A 17101-nucleotide genomic window follows, 5' to 3' on the forward strand; every position below is an offset into this window, starting at 1 on the left:
AGAACCTCTGCTTTAAAGAAATAAGATGTGAATATTTTAAAAGTGTTATTTTAAAATTAAAAGATACTTTCTTTAATTTTATTTAAAAAATTTTTTTAAATACAACATTTGATCTTTGTCACGTAATAAACGTAAAGGACACTAGGATGGATGCAAGTGCAGTTAAGAGCTTTTACTTAAAGAGAGGCAGGCAGACAAAATCAAAACATCAGACAATAGCGTGGTCAAAAAAAACAGGCAGTGGTTCAGGCGATTGTCAAACAGGCATAAACGAGGCAAAACCAGAATCAAGAACGAGGACGAGATCAAAACAAAAACACGTGAACCGATAACAAACACTTGGTATACGGAAAACTCGCGTAATACTTCGCAAAGTCCTAGTGTTTGAACAGTCTCTTATACACTGTGGTGTGAGTGTTTGTGAGATTGGATGCAGGCGTGTGTGATTAGAATGAATGTGAGTGTTCTGGGAATTGCAATCCATGCCGGCCATGTTTGTAGGTCGTGCAGTATGGGAAATGTAGTCATTGGTTTGCTGTGATATGACAGTCTTGTTATGAAAAATGCATGTTATGTTCAGGTTGTGTGGGAAACCTTATGGAAATTTCTTGAATTACATTTCTGAGAACTTGGCACATAAAACTAGTTCTGTTTAAATTATTTCTCCTTTTTTAATCTGGACACACCTTATTTTCACTGACCCTATAAATCAGTAAATGAAAGCTACTTTCTAATTCAAAGATAAACACATTTTAAAATCATGAAAAAGTGTGTGTGTGTGTGTGTGTGTGTGTGTGTGTGTGAAAGAGAGAGAGAGCATGAGAGAATCTTGGCTTGTACATAGCAGGACTGTAAATTCATGTCCAGAATTGGAATCTGATTCTAAATCACACCACAATCGGCCCAAACGTTGTCTGCTGTCACATTTGCAGTGCCATCATTGCCACACATGGCCCAAGGCCTATGTGAGTGGGACACACACCACCCACCCACTTGGCTGACAAGATGCATGCCATGAAGCAGTGCCTTCTTGAGGCCACATTCGGCCCAAGTCCATCTGCTATATGGGCATGTCTGAGGACCTGACCTGGACTCATCACATTCAAGCTCAGGTGAACAAAGTCAAACAACGGTTGTACCATCTGAGACTGCTGAGGAAATTCAGGGTCTCTCCAGCAGTCCTGAAAACTTTTTGTACTGAGGCTAGAGGAAGTTTACTGACTCAGTGCACTTCAGTGTGGTACAGAAACTGCTCAACTCAGGACCTCAAAGCAGAGAGTGGTGTGCTTAGCTGAGCGCATTTCCAGGTGTTCTCTCCGCTTTCTGCCTGACATCTACACAAGGCAATGCAGTACAGGCTCAGGAGGAGCGTCTTCCCTCAGGCCATCAGAGTCCTCAACACAGACATGTCCACCATACAGATCCCTTAGGATCAGAGGACTCTACAGTCACTCTGCACTCAACTGACATTCCACACTACACTTTGTACTTTGTATTGTTACTACATGTAACATACTGCATATTTTATACATCCATTATTTTTACATTCCCTGCTTATTTTGTACACCTTTTTGCACATTCCTGTACATACATTTCATATTTCTTATTTCTTATTAGTTCTTATTTCTTGTTAATATCTGATTTATAATTTTTTTATTTTAACGTAATAAAAAAGTTGGGACAGTATGGAAAATGCAAAAGAACAAACAAAAAGTCATTACACCCTGTGAAAGTTAAATTCACCCTGTACTATATTGAAAACACATTATTAACACATTATTTGATGTTTTACTTTGTGAATTTGATTTATTTTTGAAAATATACTCTCATTTCAAATCTGATGCAACACTGCAACACACTCCAAAAAAGTTGTGACTGTTTACCACTGGGTAACATCAACTTTTCTTTTAATAACACTTATTAAGCATTTGGGCACTGAAGACACCAGTTGGTGAAGTTTAGCAAGTGGAATTTCCCCCGTTAATCCGTTATGCTTTTCTTCAGCTGCACAGCTGTACAGGGCCTTCGTTGCCTTATTTTGGCTGCAGGACTGCAGGCAGGCCATGCTAGCACCCACACTCTGCTTACGAATCTATTCGCTTGTAATTCTTGCAGAATGTAGTTTGCCGTTGTTCTGCTGGAAAATGCAGGGACGTCCCTGGAAAAGACGACGTCTGGATGGCAGCATATGTTACTCCAAAATGCACACATTTCTTTCTGCATTAATGGTGTCCTCCCAGATGTGCAAGTTACCCATGCCATGGGCACTGACACACCCCCATACCATGACAGACGCTGGCTTTTGGACCTGATACTGATAACAGCTTGGATGGTCCTTTTACTCTTTGGCCCGGAGAACACGACGGTTGTTTTTTCCAAAAACTATTTGAAATGTCGAGTCATCAGACCATAAAACATGATTCCACTGTGCTACTGTCCTTCTCAGATGAGACCAAGCCCAGAGAAGTCGGCGGCACTTCTGGACAGTGTTGATGTATGGCTTCTGCTTTACATAGTAAAGCTTTAACTTGCATCTGTGGATGCAGCGGCGAAAGGTGTTGACATGACAAAGGTTTATAAAAGTATTCTCGTGTCAGGATATCCATTACAGGTTCACAATGGTTTTTTAAGACCGTGACGTCTGAGGGTGCGGAGATCACGTGCATTCAGAAGTGGTTTTTGGCCTTCCCCTTTACACACAGAGATTTGACCAGATTCCCTGAATCTTTTAATTATATTGTGCACTGTAGAAGGGGTTGGATTATTATAACAGAGCCTCGACCCATCCTTGCTCTTGAAGAACTAGGCCTGTTTTGGAGGTTCCTTATATACTACGATTAGATGATTGCCTCACCTTTTTCACATCACTTTCTTATTTCAACTTGCCATATCACTATTAGTCCCAAACTGCCCCGTCACAACTTTTTTGGAACATGCTGCATGCATCGATTTAAAAATAAATGTTTACCTTCAAAAAACTATGTAGTTGATCAGGTAAAACATCAAATACCTTGTCTTTATACGTTTTTTGATTAAATACAAGTCAAAGTACATGTACAAATCAGTCTTTGGTTTTATTACTATTTTTCATACTGGCGCAACTTTTTTGGAATTGGGTTGTAGTATTTAATGCTCAGTCTAAAGAGAAATAGGCCAGGTTTTCATTTCACTGCAAGTTTTATACTGTATATAACTGTATATATGACAAATAAAAATCTTGGTTGATAGCTGTCGTGTGAAAGGGGAGAGCTGACTGATGTGAAAGAGGGGAATTGACCATGACCAGGGAGAAAATAAGACTGCTCTTGAAGTCTTATTCAAATGGGGGATTGTGATGCATACACATTCAGAGCTATTAATTGTTTAAACAATCAATTTAACAGAGCACACCTAAGCAACAAGTAACAGCTGTCGTCACATGTTCCAATATTTTTGATCACTTGGGTGGGTTCAAACAAACCAATTTTTGATTGCAAATGCAAATGTCTTCAGTGTATAGCAAAAACAAAAGAATTGGCCTTACTGTTCCAATACTTTTGGAGGCAACTGTCTAAATAAATTCAGCTCATTTAACAAGAAGCTTTGAATTTGTGCACATAAGAACTACCAGAGTGCAAAAGGGAATTGGCATTTATGATTTATTGGGCGTTGAATAATCTCGCACATAATCTAATAATAATAATCATCTTAATAATAAATAATAATAATCTTCTAAAATGCTCTGCTCATGCACAGCCACATGCATTTGCTTAAAGAAACGCCTCCAAACAACTTACCATTAAAAGGCCCAGTAGCCTACTCGTGGCAGTGCTTGTTGAAGATGACATGGAGCATGTTAAAAGGTCTAGGAAGATGAATACCAATAAAGATACAGTTGCATGAAGTAGAATGAAACCAAAATGGCTTGTTTTAGATTTTATGGCTGCATGTGTACATTCTATTGCCCCAGTTACATTTCTAAATACTCTTATGGTGTGTAAATCCCTCATTATTAGTGTGGTCTTTTCTGTTGCCATGTTTGTAAATGTAATGTACGTCATATATGTCTTGTATGACGACATTATTCAGCTCAAGGTTGGGAAATGCCAGACCTGTCTCCAATTTCTCATTGAAATGTGGCTAAAAGCCCTAAAACCGAGATCAACTAAAATTGCACTGGGCAATAGAAATCGACTGATGAGCCACACATCACTCTCAGCAAAGAGGTTCCTGCTTCTTAAAAACACATTGCAATTCTGAGTGTGCCACATCTTCAAGCAATGAATCATTCCAGCCAATCTTCAGATGTGCGTGTTATAGGATATCACCTGTTACCTGGTTGCACCTTCTTGTGTGCAATGAAATCAATAATTACGCTGTCAGTTATGCCGATACAATTGATAATAACCAAGATGGGAGGCCCTCATAATGAGTGCATGAGTACACACGTCCTGACACACAAGAAGGACTTGATAAATCACATTTGATGTGTACAAATATTCATAGGCACAGTTTATGCACCAAACTATGTGTAAGCAAGGTTGATGAACGAGTTTTTTCCAGTTCCTCTGTGTTGTGTTAATCATATAGCATTTTATCATTTTCCTTAGGAAGGCGACTGAAAGTAATTTGTAATCATTGTAATTGTAATGACAGACATACCACAAACGCTTAATGATGCCAGTATATATGATCAGGATATTATATATAGAGTTTATTATTTAGTGCTCCTAAATAAGTATGTATTTAGAAGTAAACACATGACACATTTCACACATTTCTTGTAATCTTTAATGTAATCTTTTCCATGCCATTCATTATTTTCTAAATGACTAATTGTCTAAAGATGTATACTATTTTCCAAATACAGCAAAACCTGTCATGCCTTTAGTGTGGAGCTGATTATTGTGGATTGCTGTGTGATTTAATATCTGTGTGGTTGTAGATGTGACTGCCATTATATTTGTGGTGGCCAGCAGTAGCTACAATATGGTCATCCGAGAAGACAATCAAACCAACCGTCTACAGGAGGCATTGAACCTGTTCAAGAACATATGGAACAATAGGTAGGGCATATTGTTGTTTTTATTAGTCTTCATTTATGAAAATCTGTTTGATAATAATATGTGGTTGTATCTTATCTCCTTTGCATTGACAATTCTTTTTTACATTTTCACCCCACCAACCCTACCATCTCCAGATGGCTTCGAACCATTTCTGTTATTCTTTTCCTAAATAAGCAAGACCTGCTAGCCGAGAAGGTTCTGGCTGGAAAATCGAAAATAGAGGAGTATTTCCCAGAGTTTTCACGCTACACTACACCAGATGATGGTCAGTAAAAACCACACACTACATTTGACTGTCTCTTGTTCCTTCTCTTTTTTTTCTCTTCCGCAAATGCATAAAATACCCAAAATGCATTGTGCATTTCCTGCTAAACGTTTTCTGTTTCTAGCTACACCTGAACTTGGGGAGGACCCTCGAGTTACAAGAGCAAAATATTTCATCCGGGATGAGTTCCTGGTGAGTGGATTCAGCTGCTCTAATACAGCATGAACACACTGCTACTCCACTATGCATATACACACACGCACACAGATTTTAATTTAAATGTTTTTCCTCAGTTGGTCATATACTTTTGATCACAGAGAACTTGCTTTTATACATTCTATATTCCATAGGTTATATCGACTAATGTTCTGTGGACTAATATTGCTCTGTGGAGGTTCAAGGATTCTATGAGTATCTCATTTGGAAACAATCCCAGCCCAACACATTCCCCTATATATGTATTTGTGTGTGTGTGTGTGTGTGTGTGTGTGTGTGTGTGTGTGTGTGTGTTAGTGTATACAGTGGGGGAAATAAGTTTTGAACACATCAGCATTTTTTTCAGTAAATATATTTCCACTGATGTTATTCACATGAAGTTTTCACCAGACATCAGTATTAACTCAAGAAATCTGCAACTATAAAGAAGTCACAACATTAAAGTCCATAAATAAAGTTATGTGTAATAAAGTGGAATGACACAGGAAAAAAAGTATTGAACATGCTAAGAAAAAGCAGTTCTCCAAGGCAAGCTAAGGCAAGGAACCAGCTGAAATCCATAAGTAATTATACCCCCTATCTGTGCAAATTAATATCAGCTGGGTTAGTAAATTTATGGTATATAAAAAGCTTTTCGTTACAAAAGTGTAACACAAGAAACATCTCATGATGGGTAAAAGCACAGAGCTCTCCCAAGACCTTCGCAGCCTTATTGTTGCGAAACATATTGATGGAATCGGATACAGAAATATTTCAAAACTTCTGAATCCTCCAATAAGCACCATTGGGGTCATTATCCACAAGTGGAAGCAACATCACTGTCATCATCCGGCCACGCACAGGAGCTCCTCACAAGATTTCTGACAGGGAGTCAGAAGAATAGTCAGAAGAGGAGCCCAAGAGCCAAGGACCACTCGGAAAGAGCTCCAGAAACACTTGGAGGCAGCAGGTGCCATCGTCACAGAGAAAACAATAGGCAATGCACTCCACTGCTCACGCTCACCCGCAAGACTCCATTACTAAAGAAAAGGCATGTCGAAGCTAGTTTAAAGTTGACTACAAATAATTTGGACAAGCCTATGAAATACTGGGAGAGTGTAGTCTGGTCAGACGAGAGCAAAATTAAATTTTTTGGCTGTCATACTACACACCATGTTTGGAGAAGAAATGTCACTGCACATCACCCTAAAAACACTACACCAACAGTGAAGTTTGGAGGTGAAGCATCATGGTGTGGGGCTGTTTTTCATCACATGGTACTGGCAGACCTCATATAACTGAAGGAACGATGAATAGAGCCCTTTACTGGAAGATTCTTGAGAAGAATCTGCTGCCATCCACCAGGATGATGAAGATGAGACGTGGGTGGACTTCCAGCAGGACAACGATCCAAAGCATACAGCAAAGGAAACTCTGAAATGGTTTCAGAGAAAAAAAATGAAGGTGTTAGAATGGCCCGGTCAATCACCTGACTCGAATCCAACTGAACAAGATTTAAAGACAATATGTTTAGAAGAACGGACCAAAATCACACCTGAATACTGCAGAACATTAATTTCTTAATTTCAGGAAGCATCTTGAAGCGTCATTACAAACAAAGGCTTCTCCACTAAGTATTAAATACATTTTAGTTAGCGTGTCAAATACTTTTTTTCCTGTGTCAATCCACTTTATTACACACAACTTCATTTATGGACTTTAATGTTTGGATTTCTTTATATGTGTGGATGTCTTGAGTTTATACCAAAGTCTGGTCAAAATTTCATGTGAATAACCTCATTGGAAATATATTTACTGACTAAAATATTAACGCATTCGATACTTATTTCCCCCACGCTGTGTGTGTGTGTATATATATTATATATTACACACACACACAGTGCATCCGGAAAGTATTCACAGCGCTTCACTTTTCCCACATTTTGTTGTTACAGCCTTATTCCAAAATGGATTAAATTAATTATTTTCCTCAAAATTCTACAAACAATACCCCATAATGACAACATGAAAGAAGTTTGTTTGAAATCTTTGCAAATTTATTAAAAATAAAAAACAAAAAAAGCACTTGTACATAAGTATTCACAGCCTTTCCCATGACTCTCAAAATTGAGCTCAGGTGCATCCTGTTTCCACTGATCATCCTTGAGATGTTTCTACAACTTGATTGGAGTCCACCTGTCGTCAATTCAGCGGATTGGACATGATTTGGAAAGGCACACACCTGACTATATAAGGTCCCACAGTTAACAATGCATGTTAGAGCACAAACCAAGCCATGAAGTCCAAGGAATTGTCTGGAGACCTCCGAGACAGGATTGTATCGAGGCACAGATCTGGGGAAGGGCACAGAAACATTTCTGCAGCATTGAAGGTCCCAATGAGCACAGTGGCCTCCATCATCCGTAAATGGAAGAAGTCTGGAACCAGCAGGACTCTTCCTAGAGCTGACCGCCCAAACTGAGCGACCGGGGGAGAAGGGCCTTAGACAGGGAGGTGACGAAAAAACCGATGGTCACTCTGACAGAGCTCCAGCGTGTCTCTGTGGAGAGAGGAGAACCTTCCAGAAGAACAACCATCTCTGCAGAACTTCATAAATCAGGCCTGAATGGTAGAGTGGCCAGACGGAAGCCACTCCTCAGTAAAAGGCACATGACAGTCCACCTGGAGTTTGCCAAAAGGCACCTGGAGGACTCTCAGACCATGGTGAAACAAAGATTGAACTCTTTGGCCTGAATGGCAAGCATCATGTCTGGAGGAAACCAGGCACCAGTCATCACCTGGCCAATACCATCCCTACAGTGAAGCATGGTGGTGGCAGCATCATGCTGTGGGGATGTTTTTCAGTGGCAACAAAGTATTGAGCAAAGGCTGTGAATACTTATGTACATGTGTTTTTTTTTGTTTTTTACTTTTAATAAATTTGCAAAGATTTCAAACAAACTTCTTTCATATTGTCATTATGGGGTATTGTTTGTAGAATTTTGAGGAAAATAATGAATTTAATCCATTTTGGAATAAGGCTGTAACATAGCAAAATGTGGGAAAAGTGAAGTGCTGTGAATACTTTCCGGATGCACTGCACATACAGAGGTCCATAAGTATTTGGACAGTGACGCAATTGTGGATTTGAAATGAAGCAATCTATATTGAAGTGTAGACTTTAAGCTTTAACTCGAGGTTTTAAAAAATTGCATTACCTGTTACAAAGTCCTTCGATTTTTACAAGGTCAAAAGTAATTGGACAACCTAACAATCATAAATATTAGAATTCTTTGCAGTCAGTGACTCCCTGTTAATTTGCCAGGCCATTACTGTCACTTCAGTAGCTGCTTGTTTGTGGGTCTTTCTGCCTTTTGCCTTGAAAAGCATGCTCATTTGGGTTGAGGAAAGGTGATTGACTCGGCCATAAAAGAACATTCCTTTTATTTGCCTTAAGACGTGCTTGGGTTGCTAAACGTCTCGCAGTATGTTTTGGGTCATTATCCATCTACAGTGTCCTCCACTAATATTGACACCCTTGGTAAATATGAGCAAAGAAGGCTGTGAAAATTGTCTATATTGTTTAACCTTTTGATATTTTGTTTAAAAAATTGACAAAAAAACTTTGCTCCAATGGATATCACAATTGCAAACACAACACAGGTTTATAAAAAAAAGAGCTTTATTAAATATATGTGTGCAACAATTATTGGCACCCCTATTAATTCATATGATAAAAATATAACTGAAGTATTTTCCCATTGATATTTTACATTTTTTTTAGTACATCTGGGTGACTAGGAACAGGAAATTGTTCAACCATGACTTCCTGTCTCACGGGTGTATAAATATGAGGTAACACCTAGGCCAAATTCCGTTAGTCATTCATAACAATGAATAAGACCAAGGAATATAGCTGTGATGTGCAGCAAAAGGTTTTTGAGCTTCACAAAATGAGAAATGGCTATAAGAAAATAGCACAAGCATTGAAAATACCCGTTTCCACCATCAGGGCAATAATTAAGAAGTTCCAGTCAACAGGAAATATCATGAATCAACCTGGAAGAGGACGTGTGTCTATATCGTCTCAACACACCGTGAAGAAGAAGGTTCAAGCAGCCAAAAAATCTCCAAGGATCACAGCTGGAGAATTGTAGAAGTTAGTTAACGTCTTGGGGTCAGAAAGTCTCCAAAACTACAATCCGATGTCACCTACATCACCACAAGTTTTTTGGAAGGGCTTAAAGAAAAAAGTCTCTACTCTCATCCAAAAACAAATTCAAGAATCTTCAGTGTGCAGACACTACTGGAACTTCAAATGGGGTCGGGGTCTATGAAACCAAAATAAAGCTTTTTGGCCATAAACAATAGAGGTGGTTTTGGCACACACAGAGAGGTAGCCAGATGGAAAAGTACCTCATGCCCAGATATGGTAATGGCTGCTTAATGTTTTCGGTCTGTTTTTCTGCCAGAGGACCGGGACATTTTGTTAGGATACATGGCATCATGGAATCTATCAAATATCAACAGATATTAAATGAAAACCTGACTGCCTCTGCCAGAAAGATTCAAATGGGCCGTGGTTGGATCTTCCAGCAGGACAATGATCCAAAACATCATCAAAATCAACGCAAAAATGGTTTACTGACCACAAAATCAAGGTCCTGCCATGGCCATCCCAGTCCCCTGACCTGAACCCCATAGAAAACCTGTGGAGTGAACTGAAGAGGAGACTCCACCAGCATGGATATCAAAATTTGAAGAGTCTGGAGAGATTCTGTATGGAGGATTCATTCAGGAAATGTAAAGGCTCATTCAGGAAATTTAAAGATCTGGAGAGAGTTTGTATGATTTCAGAACCATTGCCATGTATTCTTGAACCTCATCAGGTATTATAGGAGAAGACTCAGAGCTGTTATCTTGGCAAAGGGAGGTAGCACAAAGTATTGACTGAAAGGGTGCCGATAATTGTTGCACACCTATATTTAACAAAGATTTTTTTTTTTTTGATAAACCTGTGTTTATTTCCAATTGTTTGATATCCATGAGAGCAGAGTATGTTTGTGAATTTTTTTAAACAAAAGATCAAAAAGTTAAACAATAAAGACAATTTTTCACAGCCTTCTTTGCTCATATTTACCAAGGGTGGCAATATTAGTGGAGGGCACTGTATACTGTAAAGCATCATCCTATCTGTTTTGCAGTATTTGACTGAATCTGAGCAGAAAATAAACAGCAGTGTCCCAATTCCATTAGCAGCCCATGCCATGTCCTCCACCAAGTTTGAAAGATGGTGTGGTATGCTGAGGCATACAGAACTGGGCAGGCTTTTTTAGAGGTTTTTAGCAAAGCCTAATCTGGCCTTTCTGTTCTTCAGTGTTACCAGTGGTAAGCATCTTGAGGTTAACCATATGTAAATGGTCTGGTCTGCACTTATATAGCGCTTTTTAGCGGTTCCAAAGCAATTTACACTGCGTCTTATTCACCCATTCACACACACACCCCAATGGTAGCAGAGCTGCCATGCAAGGCGCTAACTTGCAATCGGGAGCAACTTATGGTTCAGTGTCTTGCAATTCGGCATGTGGGCTGGGAATCGCCACCGCCATCGGAATCGGAACTGCCAACCTTACGATTAGTGGACAACCCGCTCTACCATCTGAGCCACAGCCACGCATGTGTATTTACATTCAATGAGGTGTCTCTTGATTGCAGACTTTGACGATGTGCCTGACTTGACTTGACTAGATGTTGTGAAGGGGGTTTTCTTCTACAAGGAAATAATTCTGTGATTTAGTTGTCTTCCATGGTCTTCCAGGCCTTTTGGTGTTGCTGAGCTTGCCAATGCATTCCTTCTTTTTAAGAATGTACCAAATTGTTGATTTGGCCACTCCTAAAGTTTCTGCTATCTCTTTGATAGGTCTGTTCACTTGCATCGATACCTCTTTGGACTGCATTTTGAAAGTTCCCATGAACAATGAATCAACTCCAGACCTTTTATCTCCTTAATTTTTCATGAATTAACGAGGAAACAGACCACAGCTGGCCATGAAACTGCTTATCAGTCAATTGTCCAATTACTTATGAGCCTGTGAAGTATGAAAAAATGGCTGTAATTCCTAAACCACTAATGCAGTACTTTTGTTAAACTCCTTGAATTAAAGTTGAACCTCTACACTTCAATAACATCTTGATTGCTTCATTTCAAATCCATTGTGGTGGTATAGAGAGGCAAAATTACTAAAACTGACACTGTCCAAATAAACACAACAAAAAAAGAAACGTCCTCTAACATTCAACTGCTTTTATTTCCAGCAAATTTCTTAACATGTAAATATTTGTATTAACATAAAAACATTCAACAACTGAACAAGTTTCACAGACATTTGACGAGCAGAAATGGGATCAGAGAGTAGGAATAAGGGTTCATTTACCTCAGTTAGCATGCTACTGATAACCTTGTACAAATAAAGTAAAGTTGGGGCCAAACGTTTATATATACCTAGGCTAAAGACATTCAAACTAAATTTTTCAAGTCCACACATTTCCTGTTACCATACATTTCCAGTGTTAAGTCGATTTGGGTATCTGCTTTATTTCCATAAGAAGTCATTTCAAAAATGTCGCTATGAGACAGATTTATTTCAGCTTTTTGCTCCGGCTAATTGCTTGAACTTGAATCATATTGGGATTGCCTTCCACAAACTTCTCACGATATGTTGCCACAATTTTTGCCCATTTCTCCTGAACAAACTAGTGTGAGTCAGTTAGGTTTTTGGGCCTTCTTGCTCAGACATGGTTTTTCAGTTCAATACACAAATTTTCTATGGGATTCAGGTCAGGTATTTGTGATGGTCACTTTCAGTTGTTGTCTTTAAGGCATATTATTACTTTGAAGGTATGCTTAGGATCATTGTCCTCATGGAAGACCCAGTTGCAATCAAGTTTTAACTTTCTGGCTGATGTCTTCAGGTGTTGCTTCAGTATTTCTAAATAATCATTCTTCCCCATGATTCTATCTATTTTCTTAAGTGCACCAGTCCCTTCACCCTGACATCATGATGCTGCCACCCACATGCTTCACAGTTAGGATGGTGTTCTGCAGATTCTCACCCATTTTACTCCTTCACAGAACACTCATTATTATGGGCAGACAGTTTCTGTTTCTGACCAGAGAACACTCCTCCAAAAGGCTGATCACCTGCAAACTTCAGTCTGGCTTTTTTTTATGCTAGTCTTAGAATGGGAGCATCTTCCTTGCATGACAGCCAGGCCATGGCGATGTAGGACTCTCTTAATGTATGATGTGCATACTTTGGTACCTGATGCCCCTGGCTTCTTCACCAGTTGTTTTTGTTGTTGTCTTGAGGTTCAGTTGAACCTATCGAACCAAAGTTCCTTCATCTCTGGGAGTTAATTAGTGCCTTTTTACTGCATAAGTGTCTATTTGGATATCCCAAGAATATTATATTTACATATAGGTGTTTGTACAGATGCTCTTGTTACCTCCAGTTGTTTGGAAATTGCTGGAAAGTCCACAATTGTTTTTGAGGCATTAGCTGAATTGCTTGGATTTTACCATGGTATCAAGGTCAAAAAGGCACAGTCTCTAAAGATAGGCCATTTTACAGTCACGCTGCTCCCATTAACTCCTAAATGTAATAATTGGTCAATCAGACACTTCTAAAAATCATTACATCAATTTGTGGAATTTTTCAGACTTTTTAAAGAGACAATCTTTACAAACTTTTGACCCAAGGGAATTCTGATATAGTACCTCTAATTGACCTGCCAAAGGAAAAGGAAATGTATGGTAGCATGAAATGTGTGGAGTTGTGAAAAAATGAGATTGAATATATGTAGCCTAGGTGTATATAAACTTTGGGCATCAACTGTAGACCGGGACTAAATGATATGAAATAACGACATCCTTAAGTAATATTAGTATACAATTATTATCAATTTCAGGTTTCAAACAAGCATGAAGTGTTAGCTTGCTCCCTAACTTTGAGATTTTTGTCCAAAGCATGTCTGTACATACTACAAATACTTTAAAGCTAAAGTATATGTAGTATGTACAGACATGCTTTGGACAAAAATCTGAAATGTACTTGTTCACTTTCTTCACATCGTCTGATGTGCAACATAAGCATGTTACACATCAGACGATGTAAAGTGAACAAATACATTTCAATGTCAGTGCTCAGTGTTTTAATAGATTGCAAACAATATCCACAAAGAACCATCAATAGATGAGCTATAGACAATAGTTAATAGCTATACCTAGAAGCCAGCTGGGAGACTTTTACTTAGGTAAAAGTCTCTGCAAGGCAGACCTCTAGCATCTGCTAGAGTATCCGATATGCTTCATCAACAAACATAGCCAGTAAATGCCCACAGACAAAGAAAGAGCATATTGACTGACATAGAAGATGGCATACCACAGACCAATTCCTGTATCCTATAGCTAGACACAGACACTATATGACCAAAAATTTGTGGACACCTGACCATCACACCCATATGTGGGCCTTCCCTAAACTGTTGCAACAAAGTTGGAAGTATACTATTGTATAGAATGTTTTTGTATGCTGTAGCATGAAGATTCCCTTTTACTGGAACTAAGAGGCCCAAACTTGTTCCAACATAACAATGCCCCTGTGCACAAAGCGAGGTCAATGAAGACATGGTTTGCCACAGGTGGAGTGGAAGAACACGATTGGCCTGCACAGAGCCATAACCTTAACCACACTGAATACCTTTAGGATGAACTGGAGTATTCACTGTCCCCAGGCCTTCTTGCCTGATATAATTGTCTGACCCCAGTAATGCTCTTGTGGCTGAATGGGTAAACCCCAACAGCCACGCTCCGGGAATTGAAACAGGATGTTCAAAAAGCATGTGGTTGTGATGGTTAGGTGTCCACAAACCTTTGGCCATACAGCGTATTTTCTCCGAAAAGCACAAAAGTTTTTTGTTGTTGTTTTTCCGCACTGAAAATCACTGTATGGAAGTTCATAGAGCAAGTCAGATTGAAGCCTTCAGCATTTTGAAGATTGTGGCCAAAAAATAGTACAAAGATATCAGACAATCGATATCTCGTGAGTGGAAAGTCTTGAGACTGAAACTCCTGCTACATTTTATGCTGTCTGTTTCCTCATGAGTCTATAGAATTAAGCTCATGATATTCTGCCAAAAATCTATAAAGCTGTCCTCAGTAAAATAAATGCTAAATATCCTCAACTGATATAAATTTTAGGCACTATATGGAGTTATGAAATAACTGAAGTTTGGGTGAAAGACCATGCATGAAGCTCCTAGTTTATTTCTTATAAATAACTATGTCTCTCGTTCTACACTAGTGATGAGGTATCTGCTCCTCTCCATGATCTCTCTACTATGCTCCCTACCACTACCCAAGTCTTTGGTTTTGGGTGGGGGTCAGGGTGCAAAGCTGAAGCCAAAGCTGAACTTATCAGTGTTCTCCCCACTTTTTGAAGTTACACAATCACTCTTAATGTCATTTAGTTGAGGGTGTGATATGTACTCGTAAAGGTTTTTTTTTGTTTGTTTTTAGTTTTTTGGGGGAAGAAAATCAATCTATTTCTGCCATAACAGTGGCTACCTGCATAACTACCATAGATAGGTATTATATACACTGTAAATTCCATGATCTGCATTTGCATAGTGAAGCTCACAGGCCATTATACGTTATTACAACTCAGTTCCTCACATTTCAATGGGGTTTCTATCTTCTCCTGTTTCTTAAAATAACATGGCACACCATCTGCAGTGACCATTTTAGGTAACTTTAAATTATATGTCTAATATGTAGGTCTCCAGTAGTCAGCATGGTTTGACTGCTTATCTATCTATCTGTCTATCTATCTGTCTGTCTGTCTGTCTGTCTGTCTATCGACTGAATGAATAAATGAGCGCATGAATGAAATATGTTTTCACAGTTTTTGACAATTACTTTTTTCATGTAGCCATTAATTGTGGATAACTGTCTCTGTGTATACCTAATCTGAAACTGGATCTGTCCATCAGAGGATCAGTACAGCAAGTGGGGACGGTCGCCACTACTGCTATCCACACTTCACTTGTGCTGTGGACACAGAAAACATCCGCCGAGTGTTCAATGACTGTCGTGACATCATCCAGCGCATGCATCTCCGGCAATATGAGCTCTTGTGATTGCCACAGCATCACTGGAACCCAGTCTAGAACTTTCTACAGGCTTCCTGTCCTACTTATGCCCCAAAAAATGCTACCATGAAACTTACTATTTATGAGTTTCCAGGACACACAGCAACATATAAGAGACACAAAAACATAGGCTTTCTCCATCCTGAGATAGCTGAGGGGCAAGGAGAATACTGTATTGTTAATGAACAAGGGTGACTGTGCAATCCAGAAAAGACAATATAGCCAATGACCACCAATGTTAAATGAGAAAGAGAGTGAATACATACACATATGCTGAGAGAGAAGGAAAAAATAAAAGTTTGACCAGGACTGCCAGATACCTGCACACTTGTTGAGGCTCTGCTCAGGATGAGGAAGATATTTGTATGGCATTCACAAAGACACACGTGTACAATTCTGCTCCACAACCTCTGTCCTATGTATGTTAAACATTAGCCATGTGTTTCTGATGATGTACTTACCACGCACATGCACACCACTATTGTGAAAATCCACTCTTTGCCTGAGTGAGCCTGTTGTCTCTCCTGTTCTGTCAAAAATGGACTAACCCATGAAGAAGAGAAAATGATGGATTGTTGCAAAGACATCGTGAAAGAATGTAGACCTTTATGGTTTGCTTGAAAGGATTAAAAAGGGGGTAGAATTATGGAGTATTTTCAGCCCCAGGTTGCTGTGCTTGTAGAGCGGAGAATGACTCAAACACAAGAACCATCACATGATTCTTTTCTCCAAATGCAACATGGAGAAATAGTGAGAACATACAATGCATAGATTCATGCAGAACAGCCAATTACAGTGCAAAAAATTTATATGCGCGTGCACACAGATATATATCTGTGTATTCTGGTAACAGCACGTCAGCTCTTCTGTTTCCTGGTTTCATCTGTTGAGTGTTATGCAATGTGTGTGCAAATAATGCCTTTATTCACAATTTTAACCTTCCATTTTCCAAGATGCCATAACTATACATTCTCTCCCACTCACTCAGTCTGTCTCTCTGTCTCTATAGTCATCTTGTACACTGACATGTGGGGAAAATGTGTAGTAAAAAAAAAGGAGCGAGTAAAAAAATCTAGTTAAGTTTAAAAAAAAAAAAAAAAAGCCATGATATGGAAAAGGGGCACAAAATTCAAGCAACTCGTCGCTCCTATTTTTACTCTCTCTCTCTTCCCCTTACTCTCTTCGGCTTGGCTTTTTGTCTTTATCTTTATTTCTTTGCTGGATCATTATTCTTGTACAGACTGTAAAATGTAATATTTTGTACAACTTTATTGAAGAAAAAAATAATTGTAGAAGCTCCCTGTGCCTTGATCATGATTGTACGTGTAAAATGAGCTAAGATATAAGTAAGGTAATGTTACATTGCGCTGTTCAGCTCCACCCTACC

General features: G+C 39.0%; 2 protein-coding genes across 7 annotated transcripts in view; one reads left to right on the forward strand and one right to left on the reverse strand.

The window, feature by feature from the left end:
* The window catches only part of gnas (GNAS complex locus), a 95231-nt gene extending 78218 nt beyond the window's left edge, over positions 1-17013 (forward strand). For all 4 annotated transcript variants that reach the window (XM_053684260.1, XM_017481204.3, XM_053684261.1 and 1 more), the window contains 4 exons: positions 4925-5045; positions 5180-5310; positions 5435-5502; positions 15556-17013. In XM_053684260.1, the coding sequence (XP_053540235.1) occupies positions 4925-5045; positions 5180-5310; positions 5435-5502; positions 15556-15702 (467 nt within the window). In that variant the 3' untranslated portion in view covers positions 15703-17013. The remainder of the gene's footprint in view (positions 1-4924; positions 5046-5179; positions 5311-5434; positions 5503-15555) is intronic.
* The window catches only part of stx16 (syntaxin 16), a 40691-nt gene continuing 29103 nt past the window's right edge, over positions 5514-17101 (reverse strand). For all 3 annotated transcript variants that reach the window (XM_053684265.1, XM_053684264.1, XM_053684263.1), the window contains one exon: positions 5514-6939. In XM_053684265.1, coding sequence (XP_053540240.1) covers positions 6829-6939 — 111 coding nt within the window. In that variant the 3' untranslated portion in view covers positions 5514-6828. The remainder of the gene's footprint in view (positions 6940-17101) is intronic.

The sequence above is a fragment of the Ictalurus punctatus genome, chromosome 12 (assembly GCF_001660625.3).
Source record: "Ictalurus punctatus breed USDA103 chromosome 12, Coco_2.0, whole genome shotgun sequence".
NCBI lineage: Eukaryota > Metazoa > Chordata > Actinopteri > Siluriformes > Ictaluridae > Ictalurus > Ictalurus punctatus.